General features: G+C 50.0%; 1 protein-coding gene across 1 annotated transcript in view; it reads right to left on the bottom strand.

Annotated features, from left to right (window-relative positions):
• Positions 1–261: 261 nt before the first annotated feature.
• The window catches only part of DAPK1 (death associated protein kinase 1), a 235,950-nt gene continuing 219,273 nt past the window's right edge, over positions 262–16,938 (bottom strand). Inside the window, exons 20-26 of the mRNA XM_006139841.3 lie at positions 14,803–15,025; positions 14,371–14,559; positions 10,779–10,976; positions 9,370–9,508; positions 8,933–9,053; positions 4,704–4,892; positions 262–2,839 (exon numbers count right to left, since the gene is read on the bottom strand). Coding sequence (XP_006139903.1) covers positions 1,607–2,839; positions 4,704–4,892; positions 8,933–9,053; positions 9,370–9,508; positions 10,779–10,976; positions 14,371–14,559; positions 14,803–15,025 — 2,292 coding nt within the window. The 3' untranslated portion in view covers positions 262–1,606. The remainder of the gene's footprint in view (positions 2,840–4,703; positions 4,893–8,932; positions 9,054–9,369; positions 9,509–10,778; positions 10,977–14,370; positions 14,560–14,802; positions 15,026–16,938) is intronic.

Raw genomic sequence — 16,938 nt, forward strand, 5'->3', positions numbered from 1 at the left:
GAGAGGAAACGTGAAGTTGCCTGAGCTCTTTTTTCTTCCCCGTGCCATGGCCAGTTTTTCTAACTCTTGAGCTTCTAAATAAAGTAGGCTGTTTCCCACTCCCTGGGGATGCAGGTTGGATGACTTCCTGGGGGTTTAGGTTGAATGACTTTCTGGATTTGAGGTTGGTTTTTCCTACTCTCTAGGGGTTGATGGGGGTGAAAATGTAACAGAGAAAAAAAAAATTTTTTTTTGAATTAAAGACCGAAAAACTAAGGCAACTAAGGCAACAAGCAACAATTTATTTATTAAAAAAAGAAAAAGAAAAAAACTTAACTTTTAATGACACCTTATAGATTAAGTAAAAATACCAGTATTAATATATATGTATATACATAGTGCATATATATATATGTGTATATATATATGGGTACACACACACACACACACACACACACACACATGATAGAACATTAACGTTACATGCTTCTCAGGACAGAAGAATTAGGACATGTTCCCTCATATCAAGTGAAAACTCTATCACAATTTAAAATCACTGCAAGAAAACTTGCTTCCTTTATTTTCGGCTTTTCAGACTTCAAGTACAGGAAGTTACCAAACCAGGATCTAAATGTGGAAACCATCTGCTATGCACCAATGATGACGAACTGTCACAAATGATGAGTCGGGGGGTCTTCTGAATTCCTACCCAGGTCTCCCTAACGCAGCAACTCTGTCACCTTCTACCTGAGATGAGCGGGAGCAATGCAGCATGACAGCTCGTAGGTGTCTAGTGGACGTTCACATTGACTCTGAGCGAAAGCGAACTGAAAAATGTGCTCTTACAGCAACAACACTGGCCATGAAATCACCCTGGAGGAGGCTTCCTTTCTCCCCTTTCCTCGCCAAATGAAAACAGGAATTGCAGGAAAGAAACGAAACGAAACGAAACAAAAACAACTCAGGGTGAAGCACCTCTGGTGATGATCAGCACACAGCAGGGGACAGAGAGGTAGCGTTTCCTTGGTGACAGCTCCTGGCTGACTCAGATGATTTCAAACACACCCTCTTCTGCAAAAGGCACTCACATATTGTCTGTGTATAAATCACACAGTGGGATTCCACACATGGGAGTTTCTCCTACAGATATAAAAGAGAGACGCTCAGGAGATGGTATAACAAAGCAAAGAGTCTAAGAAATACACATTTTAGACAAATGTGTGCTTTTGTTTTCTTTTCTTTTTCTTTTTTTTTTTTTTAAAAAAAAGACCATCGATATAGTAGTTAAAAAATAAAAGTCATTGAAAAGTTTGGAATTCCAGTAAAATGATCAGGAAGAAGCAAGGTATGGGAGGACGAGAGATGGAGTCCAGAACACTGAGTGGAGGTACGTTAGCCATATCGGACGGCCAAAGGAAAGGATCTGGTCTGCTCTGAGCTGCAAAGACCATCTACGGACCACGGACTGTGCGAGAGGGAGGGAGGTAGTGGCGGAGAGACAGGCGAAGCAGGAGGGAGGAGAGTGTCCCTTGGGAAGGAATGCCTCTTAGGATCTCCAACGGGAAACCGGGCTGCATCCCCCTTGCTTCTGCAGTCCAGAGGGACCCAGCCCAGGCCGGGGCTGCCCTCACCGAGACACCACCGAGCTGATGGAATTGTAAGATGTGCCGCTGTTGCAGCTGGAGGCGTAGGCCTCCTGGCCATTGCCATCCAGATTGATCTTGAACACAGAGGAAGCCTTCATTAAAAAGTCCGCTGCATCCCGGCGACCCAGCTCCCTCAGCTTGGACATGAGGACGCCCACGGTGCTCTCGGGGTAGGAGGTCCACTCCCGCAACAAGGCGTGGACCGGGCTGGGGAGGAAATCCTTGGGTGCCCCGTTACTGGTGTTGTACTTTGCCACGAGGTCAGGGAGGCCCAAGTTCATGGCAAGAAGGCACCAGTCCTTCCCCATGGGGTCGGGCGGGTCCAGCAGGCGACTCAGTTTCCGCCGGGTCAGGAGGTTCAGATCTGATGCGTGAATGTCCATGCCGAGGCTGGCCTGCGAGTAGACGTCGTGACACCCGAAGCACATGATGCTACTGAAGCTTTCCTTGTACCCCCCCATGGTGTTAGTCAACGAGGTTTCCTTCAGGGTCTGCGCCCGGAAGAAGTCCCGCGGCTGGTAGATCATGACAGGCTCGTGGTGCTCCCGCAGCTGCTGGGGGCTCAGGTAATGCTTCACCGTCAACAGCCCCGGCAGCGTGGTGGCCATGACGTTCTCAATGGTGCTGCACACGGAGTCCAGCAGGAGGCAGCACTTGATCTTCTCCGTCTCCAGGCCACGGACCTGCACCTCGATGCCCTGGCCGTGGTTGACCAGGAGCACCAGCAGCTCGGCTCCACGGTTGGCGACCTTACAGCCATTCACCCACAGGCGTATGTCCGCGTCCCCCTCAGCACTCTGCTGGTGAATCCACCGGCAGAGGTTCACCTGGACCTTGTGGAAAATGCCACACGGAAAGGGAGTGAGGTGCTCCACCGGGACGATGCGCACTCCGCCGTAGACCATCACCTCGTCTTCCTCATCAGTCCAGGAGCGGTGCAGGTTGTCCGTCTTGATCAGGGCAGGGACGTCCACCATGGTCCCGCTGCTCAGATCCCGGGCACAGATGTCCATGGCGTCTAGAATCTGCAGCAGCTCCTCCACGTCGCTGTCAGGCACCAGGCGCTGGATGTCCTCCATGGTGTAGCGGCCCCGGTAGTGGTGCAGGGCCCGCGGGGTCTCCACAGACAGCAGCTTCCCCAGGACGTTGGTGCAGAGCCAGCGGGGGTCCAGGAGCAGGACGTCCTGGACTGTTTCGCTCTGCATGATGTTGATCTGTCAGAGGGGACAACAGAAAGTCACCGAGGGAGCTGCTTCCTAGGCAGACACTCTGCATAGGAGGGTCTGGTCCCAGGATGCACCCGAGCAAATGATCTAGGGGAGGACCCAGCGCCACTCACAGGAATGGAGCTCAGAAACCAAACACCCGCTTGAGGATGCTAGAAGACAGATTCTGAAAAACAATTACCATTGCTTCTTCAAGACGGGCAATGTCATAAGACCTCTTCCCCCAAATAAATACATGTATGTGCCCTGCATGTCATACACAAATTGCTGTAGTCACACACACACACATAGGGTCATTGGAAAAGTCATAATGCTTTTTTCTATGTTTTTCTATGCAAAAATGTTAGGAACAGGTTTGCTCAGATGCAGCTGTGGGTGCTTGGAGAGGAGCCCAGTAGAGATAATGCCACGCATTTTCTGATGACCCAGTATCTGTACCTTTATCTCTGTATCTACCTACCTATCTATCTGTATGAAGAAGAGAGAGGCAACCCTGTATAAGGAGTGATTTTTGATTGGATTTTGAATTCCAAAGTAAAAATACATGAAAAAACAAACAAACAAAAAACAGTTTTAAAAGAAATGATTGGGACAGGAGGCATATATTTGATTACAGGACCACGACAAGGTGGTGTTTCTGGAATGTGATCATCAGTTACGTGTGAGACTGTTCTTCACCTCAGGGGACACAGGCTAGATTATTTAGGGGTAACATACTATGATGGCTGCAAAATAAAATAAGAAATGGAAGAAAGCAGAATCACGCAAATGTAGACGTTTATACACGGGGTCAGTTTTTGTGTAGCCTGTACAAGGGCTTTTAGGACTGTGTTTGCGGGAACCAGCAGTTAGCGTAATGGCTATGTCACTGGACTCCCACATAGTCGACTGCGGTTCGCGTCCCAGACCCGGTGGCTTAAAAAAACTCATGCCGGGTGTGGGTGCATGCATGCCCAAGATCCCAAGAGGAGAATGGAGAAGGGATTGCGGCATGGCCATCCCCCCTGGGAGGTGATTTCTCACTTTCTGTCTCTCTCTGTCTGTCTGGCGAGCGCACGCGTCCTATAGCAAAAAACCTCTAAAAAAAAAAAAAAAAAGGACTGTGCTTGCAACTTCTCTGAAGGCTTGAACCTTTTCAAAACAAGATTCAGAACACTGAATCACTTTACTACTGTGTACATTTTAGCACGCATCCATAAAGAAGGTCTTAAAAATAAGCTACTCTGACAAAAGTCGTCTGCAGAATGACAGAGTGAGGAATGAAACCAGAGATGATGGCCACAGGGGACATTAGCTTTATCAGATGTGGTTTTTTTATTTTTATTATTTTTTTATTATTTTTTTAATTAAGAAAAGAGCAGTAAAAACCAGATGTAACTTTCCCTTCTTGGGCCGGTTACTTTCCCATCTTCCCACCCTGTCCTGGGCGAGTTCTAATGGTGACCCCAGGTGGACACCTTCCTCATGTGGCGGCTCAGGCTCTACCTGTTCGTACCAGGACTTTTCTGGCCATAGTCTGGCTGAAACCTGTAAGCTGCTCGCTATGTAGGATTATGTTCAAAGTCGAGCCTTAGGTAGACACTTCCTGTAGTGCTGAGCTGCTACCTTGTTCTTGACACAGCAATAACAAATAAAACAACAGGTCCTAAGTTGAGGGAGAGAGAGCAGAGAACTACAGTGCAGAGGTCACTCGAGGCTGTGTGTGTAAGTCACGCGTCTGCAAACGTTAGGGGTAGGTGGGCAGGTTTCACTCTGCCTCCCCCGTGACACACACCTTCGAAGGTGGAAATCTGGGGAGGGATGAGTCCAGGGCACCCCACGGGCTGCTGCCTGGCTCCCGCAGAGTTCTTACCTCGCCCACACTGTGCAGCTGCTGGGCGATGCGCCTGAGGTCCTCCTCACTGGCCAGGGGGTTCAGCTGGTCCTGCACGTCATACACGAACTGCTGCAGTGACATCAGCTGGTTGGGCCCATTGAGCTTTCTCCAGGAAGGCAGCGTGGAGATGATTTTCTCACACAGGTGAGTCATTGGAGGGCAGCCCTAGAACATGCGTTAGGAACAGGTCAGCTCATAGGCAGCTATGGGTGCTTGGAGAGGAGCCCAGCAGAGAGGAAGCCACGCATGTGTGCACAGTGCGTGTCGTCCATGAGCAAGGCAACGCTTTTCTGAAGAGCTCCTAGGGTGGGTATGTACTTAATTTAAGAGATAGGGTCTCTTTATGTTGGCCATGCTGGCCTCAAAATCCTGCCTCAGCCTCCTGAACAGATGGGGGAAGGCTAATTTGAGTGTGTGAGTGTGTGTGTGTGTGTGTGATACCTTTAAGGAGAATCTATCTATCAAATACAAAGTTTTTTGTTTTTAAAGAATTAGTTCATTTAACTTTATTTATTTGTTTATATATTTTAATTTGACCAGAGAGGGACAGAGTGAGAGGGCAAGTGAGAAAGCAAGCTGCCAGGTCCGAGACTTGAACTGCAGCTGGCCACATCACCTGCAAGACCCAAATACAAAGTTTTATAGAGAAAAATCACCAAGCCACACAGACAACAAAAAAGGAAAAAAGAAACAAAGCATTCACAGAACCAGAAAATACCTAACAAAGTGACAGGATTAAGTTCTAGCCTATCTATAATAACCTTAAGTGTAAACAAAACTGCTGAACGGATTACAGGAAAAAGACTCGGGACCAGCAGTTGGTGTGATGGCTATGTCGCTGGACTCCCATGAAGTCGACCGCGGTTCAAGTCCTGGATGCTGGCCTCAAAATCCTGCCTCAGCCTCCTGAACAGATGGGGGAAGGCTAATTTGAGTGTGTGAGTGTGTGTGTGTGTGTGTGATACCTTTAAGGAGAATCTATCTATCAAATACAAAGTTTTTTGTTTTTAAAGAATTAGTTCATTTAACTTTATTTATTTGTTTATATATTTTAATTTGACCAGAGAGGGACAGAGTGAGAGGGCAAGTGAGAAAGCAAGCTGCCAGGTCCGAGACTTGAACTGCAGCTGGCCACATCACCTGCAAGACCCAAATACAAAGTTTTATAGAGAAAAATCACCAAGCCACACAGACAACAAAAAAGGAAAAAAGAAACAAAGCATTCACAGAACCAGAAAATACCTAACAAAGTGACAGGATTAAGTTCTAGCCTATCTATAATAACCTTAAGTGTAAACAAAACTGCTGAACGGATTACAGGAAAAAGACTCGGGACCAGCAGTTGGTGTGATGGCTATGTCGCTGGACTCCCATGAAGTCGACCGCGGTTCAAGTCCTGGACCCGGTGGCTTAAACTCCCGCCGGGCTCGTGTGTGTGCGTGCCCAAGTAGAGCTGATGCCATGCATGTGTGCACAGTGCGTGTCGTCCCATGAACAAGTCAACGCTTTTCTGATGAGCTCCTAGGGTGGGTATGTATGTGTGTGGGTATGTACTTACTTTAAAAGATAGGGTCTCTTTATGTTGGCCACATTGGCTTCAAAGAGGAGGATGGAAGAGAAGTGACTGCGGCGTGGCCATCCCCCCTGGGAGGTGATTTCTCACTTTCTGTCTCTCTGTCTCTCTCTGTCTGGCGAGCACATGCACCCTGTAGCAAAAACCTCTCCAAAAAAAAAAAAAGACTCAACAATACACTGTCTATGAGAATCTTACTTCACCTGTAAAGACACACATAGATTGAAAGTGAAGGGGGGAAAAAGATGTCCCATGCAAACGAAAGTCATGAAGGAGTAGCTACACTGGTATCAGATAAAATAGATCTTAATTTAAAAACTATAGAAAGAGACAGAGTAGGTCTTTATATAATGACAAAGAGTAGGTCTTTGGGGGACCAGCAGTTAGCGTAATGGCTATGTCGCTGGATTCCCACGTAGTCGACTACAGTTCGCGTCCCGGACCCGGTGGCTTAAAACTCACGCCGGGCGCGTGTGTGTGCGTGCCCAAGATCCTGAGAGGAGAATGGAGAAGGGATTGCGGCGTGACCATCCCCTCTGGGGGGTGATTTCTTGCTTTCTGTCTCTCTCTGTCTGGCGAGCACATGCACCCTGTAGCAAAAACCTCTCTCTCAAAAAAAAAAAAAAAAAAAAAAGAGTAGGTCTTTACATAATGACAAAGGTAGCAATCCAGCAAGGAGACAGAATGTTTACAGCTATAGATGCACCCAACACAGAAACACCTAAAGCCAGAGCAAATATCACACCAGCAAAAGAGAGATACAATACAATAACAGTTAAAGATGTCAACACTTCACACTCAGCAAATGGATAGATCATCTAAACAAAAAATTGACAAAGAAACATTGGACTTTAACTACACCATGGACTCAACGAACCTAAAAGGTATTTATGAAATGTTCCATCCAGCAGCTACAGGAAACACACTGGGGCTAGCCTCATAGTGCAGTAGTTGAGTACTGAACCGCGGTCAGTCAGTGAGAGTCCAGCACCTTAGCCACTATACCACGTGCTGGTCCACTTCCACTGAAATTTTAAGACATAAATCCCAGTCTCCTCAATCCCATTCAGATGCTCACGGTAATGTATTATGTTCACGTAACTTGGGAAAAATTAAACAGTCATACCTTGCTGTCCATGAAGTTAAGTCTTATCCTATTTGTTTTCTATTATTTTATAAGAGGTCTTCAAAAATTTGTGGAAATGTGTATTATGAAAAAACCATGCATGGACCTTAATCTTATTTGCACCACAATAAACTTGTACTATAATTCCATTTGCCATAAACTTTTAGAAGTCCCTGTGTACGGGAGACCAGAGGGTGGCATGGTGAGACCAGAAGGTGGTATGGCGGTTAAGGCTCTGGACACTCCCACATGGCCTACCATGGTTCGAGTTACAGACCTGGTAGCTTGCTTTCTTACTTTCTCTCTCTTTCTTTGTCTCTCTGTCTCTCTCTGGTCAAAATAAAATAAATGAATAAATAAAATGGAATAAAAAATTCTTTAAAAAAAGTCCCATTGAATGTCATTTAATACATTTTGTTCGTTCTGAATTCTCTAAATATTCCACAAGAAGTAACTTTTGAATTGTTTTTGGAATTTGTAAAAAGAAATTTTATCAATCTATCCCTTTATTTTGTCAGAGACCGTGTGCACTAGCCAGAGAGATGGCAGAGGGTCAGGGACGAGCTCCCAGTGGGGTGTGGTCCTCCTGCAACCCCTTCCCCTCCACTCCTACCTCCTTTCGGGATGTCGGGCACACCTGCAGCACGTGCTCAGTGTGTTTTTCATGCTGAGATTGGAACTGCTCAGCTGGTCCTGTGGGATCCAGCTCCCTCGACCACTAGGCCACAGGGCCGGCCTGAAATTTTATTTTTATTTTATGTATGTATTTATTTATCTTAATTTGACCAGAGAGGGACAGTGTGTGTGTGTGTGTGTGTCTGTGTGTGTGTGTGTGTGAGAGAGAGAGAGAGAGAGAGAGAGAGAGAGAGAGAAAGAAAGTGAGAAAGCAAGTTGTCAGGTATGGGACTCGAACTGTAGTTGGCCATGTGAGAGCCCAATGCTCTTAACTACCACATCACCTGCTGGCCCTGAAATTTTATTTTTAAACAAAACATTAAAACTGTAAGAGGGGCCAGCAGGTGGCATGGTGGTTCAGGCACTGGATTCCCACAAAGGCCAACCGTGGTTCGAGTTCCAGACCCAGTGGCTTGAAAAATCACGCTGGGAGCGTGTGTGTGAGTGCCTAAAATCCTGAGAGGAGAATGAACGAGAAGGGACTGCAGCATGGTTCCCTGGGGGATGATTTCTCACTTTCCCTCTCTCTGTTTCTCTCCAGCAAGTACACTTGCCCTATGGCAAAAATCTTAAAAAACCAACCAAATAAACACACACACAAAACCAAGAATTGGGTACAATCTGAAGTTCTCCACCTTGGCCCAGAATCACCCTCATCTCCCACCATCTCCTGTCTCTCTACTCTTCTTCTCTCACCCCAGAGAAACAGGATGAGACACGACCAGGCAGCTGCCTCGTACCGAGTCCCACACTGGACACGGAGGCTCAGTTCCCTGGCTCACTGGCCGCGGCTGCTGAGGCTGGTCCAGGCCCCCTCCAGGGTATACTTACCGAAACGATCTGGCTCCGTATCTCCTGCAGATGATTTCGAAGTACCTTTATGTCCTTAGACCCAGAAGCCCCGGCATCCAGCACAAAGAGCTTATTGGAAATGTGAAGATCGTTCCCAAACCTGCGGGAAGAGCAGCAGCCCCATCAGCAAGGAGTCCATCGCACCAGGGCTCTCCAGGGAGAGGCTGGGTTCCTCCTGGTCTAAGAGGGCAGTAAGAGGCAAGCGAAGTCCTAGTGACCTTGCAAAGGTCTCTCCATCCCCACCCCTTGATGGATTCTGCCTGGTCACACATGGAAAAGACAACCAAGAAGTCAGGCAAGGAACATCTCTCCTTCCCTTCTCAGCTCCACCTGACGTCGGTTGCATTTCTCACTCTGATTCATGTCCCTGGGTGGGAGGCTGCCCCTGGGCTGGAGACACAGGACTTGCCCCTCACCTGTTCCTGATCTCTTTCAGCAACGACGTGTCTTTGTCATATCCAAACTCGCCCCCAGCTGGACGAGGAACATTCATGATGTCGGCGTGAGTGGCCACCAGGACAACTCGGAGCGGGTTCTTCAGCTTGCCGCCAAAAGCTGAGGGCAGAGAGAGAACCTTTCAGAAGGTGGGTCCTCCTACCGGGCTGGCTGTCCTCTCCAGGTGAGGGGTGTGTTGCTGTCTTTCCAGGGGGGTGTGCAACTTGCCCACGGATTGAGGGCCCCATGTGCACTGTGCAGTGTGACCTGTGGAAGGACCCCCATCCCCACCCCCGGCCAGCAACTGAATGAGCCTGTTTCCTGGGCCATAGGAAAAGTAACTCAAGAATGAACCAGAAACAACTGCAGAACAAAAGGCAGCTTCTTAGGTGTTCCTCCAAATAAGGCCTGCCTAGAGAGGGAAGATCTGACCTCTGACAGGGGGATGTCCTTTGCTGGACCAAGGAAAGCCCTCGAATGTGGCCCCTGCACAGAGACGATGCAGGGAGAACGGCCTGCAGCTCACACAGGCAGAGCCTGGGCCTATGGCAGGGTTCCAAAAGAAAAGATGACAAAGAAGGAGAAAGAGGCAAAGCTGGCAGTGACCTAGGCGGGATTAAACCCAGCACAGTTCGTAATTGTATGCTTTTCTGGGGAAAACAAAATTTACTACTGAGCACTGCATCTCCACAGGGAGGGCTGCTTCTCTTCTTGTACACAAAAGACAAAAGAAGCTTATTCCACGTTATCCTCTCCTCTAGGGATGAAGTTAAGGTAACACATCCAGCCCACACAGTCCCTCGCCTCTAATCCTCTTTTCTAAAAAAAAAAAAAAGTATTTATTTATTTATTTGTTCATTTTAATTTGACCAGAGAGATACATGGGGGCGGGGAGTGAGAAAGCAAGCCACCAGGTCTGGGACTCGAACCATGGTTGGCCATGTGGGAGTCCAGCACCTTAACCACCATGCCATCTGTTGGTCCCTCTTCTCTAATTCTTAAGGGAACTACAGGATGTAGGAGAACTCATTCTGCTGATTATGATAGACCCGTTAGCAGATGCAAAGGAGGGATTCCACTCTGCACCCAACAGAAACGACCATGGCTCTAAAGGGCAGAAGGAAGGCGAGAAATGGAGCTCAAGGAATTGGGGCTCTGGGTACCATGAGACGGAAACTCCCTGTAGAACACAGTGAGTGGCAGAGCCCAGGCAGCTTCCTAGAGTGGAGGTCAAGCAGGAAGAGCATGAAGGTAGACAGAGCCGTAGGATCCGAGGGCGGCTGGATGCAAGGCGGGCAGCAGCAAGGGACAGGGCAGGAACCAGGAGGGTGGAGACCTTATCCCCCCAGCCGCAGGAAGGAACACATTTGCCAAGGAGAGGTCAGCTTACCTATGGGTTCTTCAACTGGGACGAGAGACTTTAAGAAACTGAGCCAGAAAATCACTTGGTTCAGCTGGATCTCGTAGGGTTCTTCCAGACTAAAAACGATGACATGAATGGATGTGGGATCATTTGCAGCAAAGTAGTCGTAACAGCAGAAGTACACGGGATTTCCAGAGAATTCCCACACACTGAAGTCGCCAACTCCTGCAAAAAAGAACAAACCAAACCAAACCAAAACAAAACACCCATATTATAATCAAGAAACACCACCATCACATTTCACCCATGGTTTTTCTTAGTGTGCTAAGATTCCAGGTGGGAACAGGGACATCCAGGCCTTCATCTCCCTGTGGACGCCTGCATTCATCTGCCTCTGTACAGATCTACAGAGGAATACTCAGCTCTGTGCCACATATAACGTGTATCCTGGTCTCATTCTCTAGTCGTATCTATCGCTCCTCCTAAATGCTTCCATTACTATATCTGAATCTACGACTATCCCATATCTACTTCTAATACTGGTACTGGTCCTAGATGGTTAACTGTTTGAACAAGCTTGCATTTAGTCAGAGAGCTAGCCCCACCTTTTTTTTCTCTTTTTGCTATAGGGCACATGTGCACACCAGAGAGAGACAGAGAGTTAGAGAGAGACAGAGAGAAATCATCTCCCCAGGGGAAAGGCTATGCTGCAATCCCTCCTCTTCCACCCTCCTCTTGGGATTTTGGGTATACACGCACATGTGCCCAGCGTGTGTCTCAAGCCACTGGGTCATGGACTCGAACCATATAGTCAGCCATGTGGGATCCAGCCACTAAACCTCCATGCTGCCTCCTGCGAGTTAACCCCGCCACCACAGAGGGCTAACCCAGCCTACCTCTCCCTGCATGGTCACACGTGTGTTAGTCACTTAGTCACGCCAGCCCACTCCACGGCATGCTTTAAACACTGAGCACTTCGGTTAAACGTTTTCTACAGGTCACGATGAAATATTCTCCCTACCCCATGCAGGCCAGATGTCCTAGTAGAATGTATGTTTTGAGTCTTTCTCCCAGAAAAAGTAAAGAACAGAAACAAACCAGATGCTGAAAGAGTCCCCGATGTCATCAATAGCATATCTGACATACTCCAGCAAGGGTAACGCTGGAGGTCTTCACGCAACTCACCTGCCTTCCCTGACCGCCTCCTTGCTGCCCTCTGCAGCGACATCCTTTCTCCTTAAAAACCCCAGGCCCTGGGACCAGCAGTTAGCGTAATGGCTATGTTGCTGGACTCCCACATAGTCGACCGCGGTTCGAGTCCCAGACCCGGTGGCTTAAACTCACGCTGGGCGCGTGTGCGTGTGTGCCCAAGATCCCGAGAGGAGAATGGAGGAGAAGGGATTGCGGCGTGACCATCCCCCCTGGGGGGTAATTTCTCGCTTTCTGTTTCTCTGTCTCTCTCTGTCTTTCCGGGGAGCGCACGCGCCCTATAGCAAATACCTCTCAAAAAAACCCAAAAAACAAAAAAAACAAAAAAAAACCCCAGGCCCTGTTTACCCAGGGAGGCAGGTTTGAGACCTATCTCTTAGCTGATGTCACCTGAACAAGTTCCTTCTAGGGAACTTTTGCTATTACGGAAGGTTGAATTTTCTGTGTGGTAGGTGACCAGAGCTGGCGTGGACAGAGTTCAGTAACAGTATGCAAGAGTGGTACGTGCAAACACACACGTGCCCATGTGCATATGTGCGCACACCTAGCTGTGCAGTGGCAATGCGTGTGCACACCTGTACCTTGATTTTTCCCCTTGGATGCTGCTGTATTAAGAAATGAGTGAACCGCCTGGGGAAAGAACACAGGTCTGTCACGTCAGGTGACATAGAGCACGAACAGCGTCTTATGTAACATCCCAGGCTCTGATCCACTGCTCTGAACTGCCTTTCGACACCCAGTGGACTCCTGGGCACGTGACTTGGGACCAGCTGGGGTCCTGCATGGAAAAGCCAGTGGTTTGCTGGATGAAGTACACCTTCCCCGGTAATCTTTAAATGTCAGCCCCTTGGAAATATTGAGAGCAAAGAACAGACTTAAACCCTGACCGTGGAAACACTCGTCTATGTCTGTATCGCGGCAGAATCGCTGACAGGATGGGTTTGCAAATAATCCACCTCATACCCGGGTACGAAACCCACAGTACCAGTGGGATTATGGGGTTTTCCTTTTTTTAAAAAAAAAAAAATTGGGACCAGCAGTTAGCGTAATGGCTATGTCGCTGAACTCCCATGTAGTCGACTGTGGTTCGCGTCCTGGACCTGGTGGCTTAAAACTCACGCCGGGCGCGTGTGCATGCATGCCCAAGATCCCGAGAGGAGAATGGAGGAGAAGGGATTGTGGCGTGACCATCCCCCCTGGGGGGTGATTTCTTGCTTTCTGTCTCTCTGTCTCTCTCTGTCTTTTTGGCAAGCACATGCGCCCTATAGCAAAAACCTCTAAAAAAAACAAAAAGAAAGAAAAAAGAAAAAGAAAAAGAAAATTATTTTGGGGCTAGTGGTGGTGTAGTGGTTAATGTATTGGACTCCCACGTAGTCGACTGTGGTTTGAGTCCTGGACCCAGTGGCTTGAAACTCATGTTGGGTGTCTGTGCATGGGTGCCCAAAATCCCGAGAGGAGAATGGTTAACCCCTAGGAGTGGAATCTTGCTTTCTGATTCTCTGTCTCTGTAGCAAGTGCACGTGCCACATAGCAAAAAAATCTCTCAATTTTTTTTTTTTTTTTTTTTTTTTTTTTTTTTTTTTTTTACTGCCAGAGGATGTGTGCATGAGAGGGAGAGACCCCCAGTGGAGCACTGCTGTGCCACAATCCTTTCTCCTCCATTTCCCCATCCTGTCAGGATTTTAGGTGCACAGGAATCTGTGTCTGGGGTCTTTTTCAAGCCTCTGGGGCCAGGATTTGAGTTGAATTTGGCCATGTGGGAGCCAGCTCCCAATGCCTGGTGCTTACTGCTATGGGCCCAGACTCAGGTTTGTGATTTGGGGGACTTTTCTATGCCAGGGTATGTGTAGTTCCACCCTCAAAAAGTTTTTTTTTTCTTTTTTTAAAAGATTTTTGTTACAGGGCATGTGCTGGCCAGAGAGACAGAGACAGAAAGCGAGAAATCACCTGGGGGTGGGTTGGGGGGGACAGTCATGATGCAATCCCTTCTCCTCCATTCTCCTCCTGGGATCTTGGGCACACATGCACACGGCGTGACTGTAAGCCACCTACTCGAACCACATGGGAGTCCAGCGTGACAGCCATTATGCCAACTGCCTGCGTGAGTTTTAAGCTGCCAGTGGGGAACCTGAACCGCGGGCGACTACGTGAGAGTCCTACGATGTAACCAGCCAGTCCCTCAGAAAGTTGTAAATGCCTGCACGGTCATTAATGAAACACGGCAGTGTGCAGGTGCTCAGGAGCTGGGGTACTCTACTGCTCACTGTTACTGTCCCCGGGTGTGGGGCAGCCCCACCTCAGTCCTGGGCCACTCCCAGGATCAGTCTGGACTGGATCATCTCCCGCAGTGACAGGCACCACCTGATGTGCAGCCCTGCCAAGGGCAACTTTTGGGGCGGGCAGGAAGTACCGTTCAAATAGGCGTTCTGGATGTCGATGGCTTTGGTGGCCTGGTCATCCGCCGAGCAGTGCGGGTGGTGGGCTGGGGCCACGAACACCTCCAGCATGCCTTTGGTGAGGCCGGGCTCGAACATCATGCTGCGGCTCCGCACGCTCACGTTCTCGCAGCCCGGGTACAGGTTGTTGATGCTCACGGAGACTGCAGGCCAGAAGGAAGTGAGACCCGGCTGGCCGGGGCTGCCCTCGGCCTGCTCTTGGCTCAGCTCGCAACCTGGAACCCCTCCCCCGGCCCCGTCTCCTGTCCCCCCTACCTCTGTTCTCCCCCTACCCCCAAGTTGCTCACGTGCCCTCGTGGGTGTCAGGCAGCATGCGGCCCAGGGAGGTCGTGCAGAGTGCAGAGGCCGCACCTGCTGGAGAGACCCCCCCAGCTGGAGGCTCCTACCTGCAGGCTTAGAGGCCAGGGGCGAAGGCGGGAAGCGGGTGGAGTTGGTGGAGGAGAGTCGGGGCCGGCGCCGTCTGAAGAAGCTCCTGAGCAGCCCACACTTGAGAGATTCCACGAGGGTGGTTTTCCCGGACCCCGAGTGGCCAAACAGCTTGAGCTTGATTCGGGGCTGGAGGTTCTGCGTGGGGCGTAGCTGCTGGATGAAGAGCCCTCGGTGCGTGTCCTGAACAGAGACGGGCAAGGACTTGTTAGTGTCGAGACAGAGGCCCTGAGCTGGCTGTACGGGCCCGGGGTTCCCTCCCTGGTGGTGGTCTACTGCCATTGTGCTTCGAGGCCTAACAACGTGGGGAGCAGCAGTGAAGCCATCAGTGAAACCAGAGAGAGGGTCAGCCCTGAGTGACCAGCTGGGGACGCCTGCTCCTCCCTGTGTGGAGGGTCTGGGTCCTGTATGGCTGTACTCGGACACGGGGGGAACAAGGGGTGTCACAGGGAACAAGGCCAGGTGCGTGCGAAGGCCGAGAACACAACCATTTTCACTTTCTTCATCCTCAGTCCCACGTGGGAAGCAGAAGTCTCCCTCGTTCAGGGTAACCTGCTCACGTGTTCATTTACCCACAAACATTGACGGGGGCCTCCCTTGTGCTAAGAGGCACTGATGAAGACGAGAAGAGCTAGACTCAGCCCGGCTCTGCAGTCGTGGAGAGACGCGGACATGGGGACCACTTGCTGGCAAACACGATCTCACTGCGTGTTGTAGGACGCTGTCCGACCTCCATGCAGCCCACAACACCTGTCTTGCCTTCACTTCCTTCTGGAAGCTTCTCTCCAGGCAGGCTCAGGCCCTGTCCACTCTACATCGTGACCCTGTTGGTCTGTACAGTCATGAGGTGCTCTGCCCTTCCAACGAGGGCCAACCTGGGGGCAGAAGTGGCACTCCCAGATAAGCAGGTGGCATGTGACTTAGCTCAGAGGAGGCCCATGCAGGGACCTCACAGCTGGCTGGACCTCTTCTTCCAGTTCTAAATCCCGGGAGGGGCTCACGCACTGCTGCTGCCCTCCAGCTGGGCTGTCGCATCCCTTTCTCACTAGGAAGTGTGCCATCACAGACTCATAACTCTCCTGTCGGCTTCCATTTTCCAATCCCCATGTTCTAGTCATCAGCGGGAACTTCCTCAACAGGAGCAACACTGCCCCCTTGCGGGCACTGTGGAAAACTACGGTGGTGTTTTCATGCTGGATGAGGCTGGGCTTGCTGCTGGACAGATGCTCAGGGGCTGGACAAGGTGGACACACATCGTCCCTCACAGAGAAGAATCCTCCCAGGGCTCCCTGACTTCTGGGCATCTGCTGAGCACCGACACAGGAGCAAACCTGTTGGAATCATCCGAGGACTTCACTGTGTTTTACCCATAACCTAGAAGGTTTGGGTGGGTAGTTCACTACACTGAGTTCTGGCTGGTTGCAGTGGTGATGTTGTCAGGCAGAGGTCCTCAATGTCGAAGCCACACACGGGGGTTCCGGGTCTGTGTCCTGAGATCTCATATACGCTGGCACACGTGCCTGTAATCCTGCCTGGCTGAGGATGGAAGTGGATCACGATTCCTCAAAATCAGAGGAAAAGTGAAGATTCGCCAGCAGACACCCTGGGAGGGCCGTTTCCGGTACCTCCCGCTAACACTTCTTGGTTAGCACAAGATCTCCAGCCGAATGTGGCTGAGGGCCTCACACCTTAGATGAGATGTGGAGGGAGTTACTAGAAAGAAACGCTGAGAAGTGAGGACGGCCCACCTGCCTGGATTTTCCCATAGCGGGCACATCTTATTCCAGCACCTCCACTGAGTTTTGGTTCTTAAGCGAGTCTGTCCCCTAGTTGGCCTCAGTTGTCAGCACAGCTCCCCTGTTCCTCTAGGGGCCGTGGGGACTTCAGATCTTTCTCAGGGACCTGGTCTGAAGGATGAGCCTTCAGTCAGAGGGGACTGAGCGCATCTCGGAATCCTTAGGGAGCTCAACGCCGTTTCACTAGGGCGCTCTCTATGTGGTGGCTCCTGCCTTGAAATGGTCCCCAGGTGTGTCCCCTGAGTCTGTGGGTGTGGCTGGGAGGGGCCCAAAAAAACCGCCGGGGCCCAGGGGGGGGGG

Source organism: Tupaia chinensis, unplaced genomic scaffold (assembly GCF_000334495.1).
Source record: "Tupaia chinensis unplaced genomic scaffold, TupChi_1.0 Scaffold000007_1, whole genome shotgun sequence".
Lineage (NCBI taxonomy): Eukaryota > Metazoa > Chordata > Mammalia > Scandentia > Tupaiidae > Tupaia > Tupaia belangeri.